This window comes from Ursus maritimus, unplaced genomic scaffold (genome assembly GCF_017311325.1).
Source record: "Ursus maritimus isolate PB19 unplaced genomic scaffold, ASM1731132v1 scaffold_33, whole genome shotgun sequence".
NCBI lineage: Eukaryota > Metazoa > Chordata > Mammalia > Carnivora > Ursidae > Ursus > Ursus maritimus.
In genome coordinates this window covers 25,306,736-25,314,598 of record NW_024425897.1, presented here as the reverse complement: position 1 = coordinate 25,314,598, position 7,863 = coordinate 25,306,736, and the positions used below count along the sequence as shown (strand labels likewise).

Below are 7,863 nucleotides of genomic sequence, written 5' to 3'. Positions count from 1 at the left end.
AGCCATGGATGAGGACTCCTCTGGAAGCTGGAGAAGGCCAGGAAGAGATTCTCCCCTGGAGCCTCCAGGAGGAATGCAGCCGGCCGCCTTGCCTTTAGCTCAGCGAGAACTGAGCCAGACTTCTGACATCTAGGACTGTAATAAATTCGTGGTTTAAGCCACGAAGTTTGTGTTAAGTTGTTATAGCAACGACGAGAAAACGCAAAAAAGGTGACAGGTCCTGTTTAAAAACACTCAGACATCCAGACACCCTTGCTGCTAGCGGTGGCCGTGGGGCCCACTTCTGGTCACTTAGGTACCAGCAGAGGTGCACGGGGTGAGCTTCCACAAAACCCAAACAATGGGGACAGACCAGAGACGGGGGGGGGGGGGGCTTTCTGCCCCTCACCCAGCCCTCTCGTCCCTGCCAGGAACATGATGGGAGGTGGGAGGCAGGGCGGCTGCAGACGGAGGATGGCAGACCGAGATGGGCACTGCTCATCGCACAGTCACTACCCCGGCCCCGGGTGCCCGCCTGCCTCCACCTTCCCGAGACGGGAGAAAAAGGAGCCCTGCCGGGCCAAGCCTGGATTCTGTGACGCCACCCCAGTGACACACAGCTCCTGCGATGACAGGGCTTGCGGTCCAGACCCCTGTCTGCTTGGAACCATGGGGGAGCCCAGGGTAAGGAGGGCCTCTCCTCCAGGGAGCTGGCTTCACGCTGAGAAGTCCCCACCGGCCGCTCGGTCCCCTGGCCCCATACCCGGGGCCCAGGAATGCCCCACCCGCACAGGCGTGTGCACATAGACGTACATAGAGAGATGTTTATTGCATAAATTCCTCATAGCACTTTCCCCCTGTGTTTTCATAATCCGGAAGAAAAGGGATTTGAAAAAGGTTTTCATTGTGCTCGGTTTTTAAAAACACAAAAACGAACATTAGGATTACAGAAACTCGTTAACGTGCTGAACGGAGAGTACATGCGAACTGCGCGGCTGTCAAACCCATTACAGCTGCGAGAACACGGCTTCGCCATGAGGTGCCGAGAGCCCCCGGGGGGAGGAGAGCGAGGCCGTGTCCCCTGAGGCCGGGCAGCTCCGACGCAGGAAGACCTGCGACGGCTGCCCAGGCGGCCCGCCGATGCCCCGAGGGCGACGCCACCCCGCGGGGCGGACATCCAGTTTTCGAGCACCCACACGCACCAGATAACGAACATCACAACATTTTTAAACCATTCCAAGTCCATGAAATAAGGAGACCCTGTGAAAGCACGAAAGCCACGTGTTGTCCAGTGGGAGCTTCTGCTCGCCGGGCAGCGCGGTCTGGTGGGGGCGACACGCGGCTCCACCAGGACCCGCAGGAGCGGTCGGCCACCGGGGACCAGTCCACGTGCCACAGCAGACGGACAGGCCCCAAGGGACGATGGCCAGAGCCAGGAGACCCACGTAAAAGGGAAACACAGATTTACACCTGAAAAGAGCAGAGGAACTGCAGGCACGAGGCCGAAGGCAAAATCGCTCCTCGAGGGGCCCCGGCCAGCGTGGGAAGCATGGCCGTGACCGTGGCTGTCGGCCCCAACCGTCCACACACTGGTGATCCCCAGCTCCTCACGGCATGTGCAAGAACACTTGTGCAAGGACACACGCTCCAAGCCTCGCCACACACACACAACCAAATGCTCCCTTTCGGCCTCTGAAGGTCATGACATGGCCCAGGAAGACGCGGGGAAGCCACCAGACGCAACTGCGGGACAGACACACACACTTCCCCAAGCCCGCAGACACTTGCCTTCCCAAAGTAACGTCATGAACCCACGAAAGTCACAGCACAGACGCGTGTGGCAGGGTGCCGTGCGGGCCGGTCCAACTCAGAAGTCATGAAGCTCGGGGATGTCCCGGTACAAATCCAGGGTCTCGGGGTTCGAGAAGGCCCCTCGGTGTTCCACGGCTTTTCCCGCGATGATCTGCTTCACAGCCACTTCCACTTTCTTGCCGTTGAGGGTGTACTGCAGGGAGGGGCGGAGCAAACAAGCAAAAGGCGCAGCTGAGCCTCAAGGGGGAAAAGAGCCCTCGGCTCCCAGCTCTAGGCACGTCCAAACCGCGGGACGCACGACCAAACTGCAGACCAAACTGCAGGCCGAACCACCTCCGCCCGGAACCGGCCACACAGCTGCCCTGGGGGAGGGGGCCTTCCACTACGGCGAGCACGTGGCACTTGGGCCACCACATCTGGGGGGCTGTGGGCTGATTCCCTAAGCCCGGTCAGCCTCCTCGAGTGTGAAGCGGGGGCGCCAGCGCCTCTCCCTGCAGGGGGGCGGGGTTCATGGGGCTCACACACAGACAGTTCCCACAAGTGCCTCGCTGTCAGACTGTGTTTCTATTTTGTCAGTTATGTTGACTTCATTACCCTTCCCTGTATCATAAAATCGGCCACCACCATGTCAGCAGCGGGCTGGCTTCCCGCCACCTCGTCACCATACTGGCCAGTGAGCTTCATCCACGGGCCTCACCAAGCTGCCCCAAAATCTTTCCTCAGGAGCATCCATCAGGCTGGGATGGGGCACTACTTTCCGCCCAGTCAGACTCCTTCCAAACGTTCAAAAAGCTCTCCCTAAAACCCGTGGCCCGCGTGTTCCGCCTTTGATCCCTGCGGGCCTCGGCGGCAGTGCGGGTGTCCGGGGGCCAGGGGACTTGAGGACAGAGCCCTTTAGTAAAACTGCGGTGTCCTGATCTCTCCTCCACGGGCACTTTTTTTTTTTTTTAACCTGAGATGTAATTAAAATTCATTCATTTAAAAAACTCAGGCGACGTGTGAACTAATTAAGGATCTAAGCACTAGCTTCCGAGGGGCTGCCTGTCACTTGGGTGTCAGCCCCTCTCGCCCTGAAATGCAAGAGTCTCACGTGCTGTATGGGCCTGTAAGCTTTACACAAAAGCTCCAAGAACGGCTCAGGGGAGCTAATAAGTTATATCTTCCATCAGCTGACAAAAGAAAGAAGACCGTGTTTCAGAAGAAATCCCACTGTCGCTTCCTCTGGGGAGGAGGGTGGCAGGAGACAGAGACCTCCCCCACCCCGCTGCTACTTGGGCTGCCCCGCAACATACACGTCATGCTGCCTCCCATCGGGATGGGCCAGGCGTCTCAACTGTGAGCGGGGACAAAGATGGGCTGGGGTCAGGGCGGTCGTGGCTGCCTGGGGCCTGCTGGCCTCGCAATGCCCCAAGTGCCCCAAGTCTCCTTGGCCGGGCCACCCCCGCCCCAGCACATGACACACACGGCCAATCCAATCCACCAGTTCAGATCAGGAGAGTGTGAAGACACGAGGGCCTTGAACAATCTCAGGGAACTCTGGAAGTGACTTCCCAGCCCAACCAGACAGAGGAGACAGCACCTGGGGAGAACCGGGCCTGACAGCGACCCCAGCGCCACGCTGAGGACAGAAAGACCAGCCACCATTTCCTGTCTCTCTCAGATAAACCATACCACTAATCTCATGAGCACATATAGTTGGGGAATAACCCTTCTGGAAGCAAAGGACACACTCTCATGCTCCAGAATGTTCCAGAAGCGGATAGAACTGGTTCACGGAAGGAAAGCCTTAGGCCCTCATCAGAAGGCAGTAAGTGTCACAGCCTCAAGAAGTACCTTCCCTCTCTGCGAGAGCCACTGTCCCCAGAGTCACCAGGAGTCACCAAGCGAGAGAGACAGAGAGAACCCCCAAGCCTGGGACCCTTCCTGTGCATAACCCAACTTTAAAAGAAGCGTGTGGACAGGAGAAGTCCAGGCCCTGCTTGGGGAAGCATCAGAGCCGTGCTCCCCCGGGGGCCCGGTCAGGCTCTGCCCCCTCTCTCCATCAGAGAACCGCTAGGCTGCAGGCTTCCGTACAGCCTGGCTCGTCTGTGCACTCAGCCCGCTCTGTGCACACGCGCGTGCCATGCACACAGCAGCTTCCCCTCTCAGCTGACATCCAATCTGGGCGCCCCTCCTCCCCCACTCTGAACCTAAACAAAGTAGAAGGGGGAGCAGCTTTCTGGAGACGTGCCTCTAAATAGATTCGACTCTTCTTTCCACAGGCAAAACTGAAAATTAAAAGGCAAGAGCAACGGCACCCCAGCGGCTCTTCAAAAAGTTAAAATTAATTTTCTCATTAATAATTTTAAGAACACACTAAAACTGCACCGGGGAAAAGCTAGTTGGTTGTGCAGGGCTGGGCCTGCCTAACCTCCGAACACAGGTATTTAGCAGAAATTACTTTAAACGCAATTCAGGAAGGGTTAAAATAAAAAAAAATTTTTTTTTAAAAAGGAGAGATGTTGGGGAAAAAAAAGACGGGGTTGCCAGGCAACGCAGACAAACTATATATAAAGCAGAACAAGCTCCTAGATGAGCCCCGGCGTTTGGGGGCTCCCGGGGAGCCGACGGCGCACCTGGTCGCCACTGCCCGGGGGCAGGAGCCCGAGCCCGAGCCCGAGCCCGAGCCCGAGCCCGAGCCCGGCGGCGGCGGACCTACCGGGATGCCCTTGGTCTCCAGGATGAGGCTGGGCACGTGCCGCGCAGACAGGCCGACGCGGATGGCGTTGCGGATGCTCTTGACCAGCTCGGGCCCGAAGCTGTGGCCGGAAGCCATCTTCAGGAAAAGCAGCACCCTCTCCTCCCCGTCCTTGTTGTACTGGGGGACGCACAGGCTGTCCATCACCTCCTCGAAGGCCTCCACTGCAGAGACAGGGCAAGGGGCCACACTCTCGCACCGGCCCACCGTGGCCAGGGGGAAAGGAGGGGACGGCCGCCTCGCCACCCCCCCTCCCAGGAGGAGTCCTCAAGGGGAACGAGAAGAGCGCCCACCACCGGCAAGAGTCAGAGCATGGGCTGCAGCGGTCGACATGTTCATAAGAAGCCAAACTCAGGCCTTATTTGCTTACTTACAAACTAACTTAAAAATGAAAAAGAAACAAGTGCCCACAGTGGGGACTCCACTGGGCGGGGGGGGCTGGAGGCAGAGGGATCAGGGCTTCTCTGTCCTGGCTGCAACCTTGACGTGACATCAGTAGGAAGCCACTTCCTAGGGAGGCTGATTTTGTGGCCTTGGTGGGGCATTTTAAAGACCCACGGATGACTCTACCAGGCAGCTAGGAGGCCCACTGTCTTTATATGGTGTCCTGAACGGTGCTGTGTGACCTCCAGCAATCACACCAATTCTCTGAGCTTCTCCTCCTTCACCCGTAAGGAGTAGACACAATTAAGCAACCCATGGTTGCTCACTCTTCAGTAATGTAACGGAACAGGGATAGGCCTCTGAGGCCTGACAGCTACAAGCAATGCGGACGGATGAGGTAATTCTGGAAAGAAGGACATGTTCTCACAGCTGCGGCAAATGGGCCAGAGTTATGCCAAAAGGCGGCATCTTTGGAAAGCAGGCTCTGGGGCGCCCTGCTGGGACACACCCTCCTTCCTTCCTGGATGACTTGAGAGTAATTTGAGGAGAAAAGGAAATACATACCAATGTTATAGATTTCCGAACTGCCGAATCGCACTCCGTTGGGGTTGAGCGTGCCATCGCTAGAAAGAGAGACAAGGTCACGAACACACACCAGCTCCTGAGTGAGGCATGTTGCCCAGGGCGGGGGGCAGGGGCAGTCACTCCCCATCCACCGGCAACACTGGGCCCAGTCACGAAGGCTCCCCTCCGCTGCTCCTCACCGCCACCAGCCACCTTCTCTCTCTAAACTCCAAGCCAGACAATAAGGGAGTCCTCTTTGTGTAGAAACACCTGTCACCCACCCCCCGCCCCTTCCCACCGTACAGGCGTGGCGTGCACCGAATACCCACACACTCTCCGTTCTGGAAGGGCCGTTGCTACGGTGGACGGACACACCTTTGCCACAGGCCCGCCACCTCACTCTGGGGCACAGAAATGTGGATCAGGCCCAGACCTGGCCCTCAGGGAGCTGACACGGGATGCCTCCTGGCCCTGTCTGGATGCCTCGGGAAAGGGGGCTGTAGGGAAGAGAAGCCCTCTAAAGAGCCCTCACCTCCGGCCCAGCATGATGATACCCCCCGTCTTGGGGTTGATTCTGCAGTAGTCACCGTGCGCCCAGACACCTGCGGAGAGGCAAAGGTGCTCAGTCACCCCAAGGAGAAGGGGTCCTGCTGGGCTGCCTGGACAGACACCCACGGCAGGCACGACAGCAAGAGGACGGACACGGCTGAGGCACAGAGACAGGTATGGAATGGGGCTGGGGCCCAGGCTAGAAGTGGACTAGACCTTTCCGGCCCCCAGGAGCACAGCGTCTAGCAGGGGCCCCGGGTGCCCAGTCCTGACACGCACCAGCATGCCAGAGAACGCCACTCCTTCAGGCGCCGACAAGGGCCTCAGGAGTTCATGGGGTTGGGACCACCGCGGCAGTGAGGGTGAGAGAGGCGGCCAGGGAAGGTCAACGGGAGCTCTGGGAGCAGGCCCTGCGTGAAGGGTAGAAACTACAAGCAGGAAGACAGGGTGGTCTGGGCCAACTGAGGGGGCTGGCCTGGAGGGGCTGGAGCCACGCTTGAAATGAGATGAACGGAAGCAGCACGACCAGCGGGAGGCTCCTCACGGAGGCCCAAGCTAAGGCACAAGCCACGTGCACAGAGCCAACGAGCTGGTAAAACCCAGGGGACGTGGAAGGCAGGGCAACGGGGTGGGGGATCAGAGGTGACCCTGAAACCAATCACCTGGGCCATCCCTGTGTGGCCCGGTGTGCGGCTGGGGCCTGGGCTGGCCACATACAGCAACGCTAATATCCCGAGGGATCAAAGCCCAGCCTCGGCCACATCCTCCACCCCCACGGAACAGGAAAGAGAAGTCACGCCTCAAGGGAATTGCCAAGGGAGCAATTCAACCAGCCAGAAGCTTCCTCCTGCCGCCAAAGGCAGTGACCCTTGATCAGCCGCACAAATGGAGGCCACACGGGGATGAATGACCGAGAGCACATCCCACCGGCTCTGCGGCCCCCTGGAAGTCATTTCCCCAGTAGCAGCCTGGCCTCCCGAAATGAGCCCCGAGTCCCTGAGGCCCAGAAAGGGAAAATACCAAACAGGACCAGCCTCGGCGTCTTCACTGAGAGCACCCCCTCCTCCGCAATGCTTGAGGCACTTCCCGATCGGAGGCGCTGACCCCATCAGCTCGCGCCCGTCCGTGAGGCGCCGGCCGGGACAACACGCCGCGTGCATTCACGACAGTTCACTGTCATGACGAGACTGCACAAGCGGCGACTAAGGCTCGGGTGAAGGCCCTGCGGCTGCCCAGATGAAGACCCAGCTGAAGGCCAGGCCGTCTGTCCATCTGCCGGGGCTGTGGTCCTCGGGAGGCAGTTTGGGAACGAAGGGACTCCTAAGCTCATTTTTTCTTCTTCTTTTTTTTTTTTTTTTTAAGATTTTATTTATTTATTTGACAGAGAGAGAGAGACAGCCAGCAAGAGAGGGAACACAGGCAGGGGGAGTGGGAGAGGAAGAAGCAGGCTCATAGCGGAGAAGCCTGACGTGGGGCTCGATCCCAGAACGCCGGGATCACGCCCTGAGCCGAAGGCAGACGCTTAACGACTGAGCCACCCAGCCGCCCCCTGAGCTCATTTCTTCTGATGCAAAAGAGGACCTCAGGCCTCCAGGTCCCTCTCTCGTCCTCCCGCGGCTAAAGACAGAAACCCCTTCTCCTGAAGGACTTGCAAAATACTCACGTACACAAACAGGGGAAAAGAACATTCCTAGGCCTGCAAGCGATATACCAAGTTTCTGCCAAAGCACATCTGGATGGCTACTCAGAACCGGGCTTACAGACGTCGTCCCTGGAGACAGAGCTGCAGACACAGCCGCAGGGCCCGCCCGCCTGCCCCCCCCCCCCCCGCACTCTCC

At 58.6% G+C, this 7,863-nt stretch overlaps 1 protein-coding gene across 1 annotated transcript in view; it reads right to left on the bottom strand.

The window, feature by feature from the left end:
- Window positions 1-789: 789 nt before the first annotated feature.
- AACS (acetoacetyl-CoA synthetase) overlaps window positions 790-7,863 on the bottom strand; it is a 57,502-nt gene continuing 50,428 nt past the window's right edge. Inside the window, exons 15-18 of the mRNA XM_040620036.1 lie at window positions 6,009-6,078; window positions 5,477-5,535; window positions 4,490-4,692; window positions 790-1,984 (exon numbers count right to left, since the gene is read on the bottom strand). Coding sequence (XP_040475970.1) covers window positions 1,847-1,984; window positions 4,490-4,692; window positions 5,477-5,535; window positions 6,009-6,078 — 470 coding nt within the window. The 3' untranslated portion in view covers window positions 790-1,846. The remainder of the gene's footprint in view (window positions 1,985-4,489; window positions 4,693-5,476; window positions 5,536-6,008; window positions 6,079-7,863) is intronic.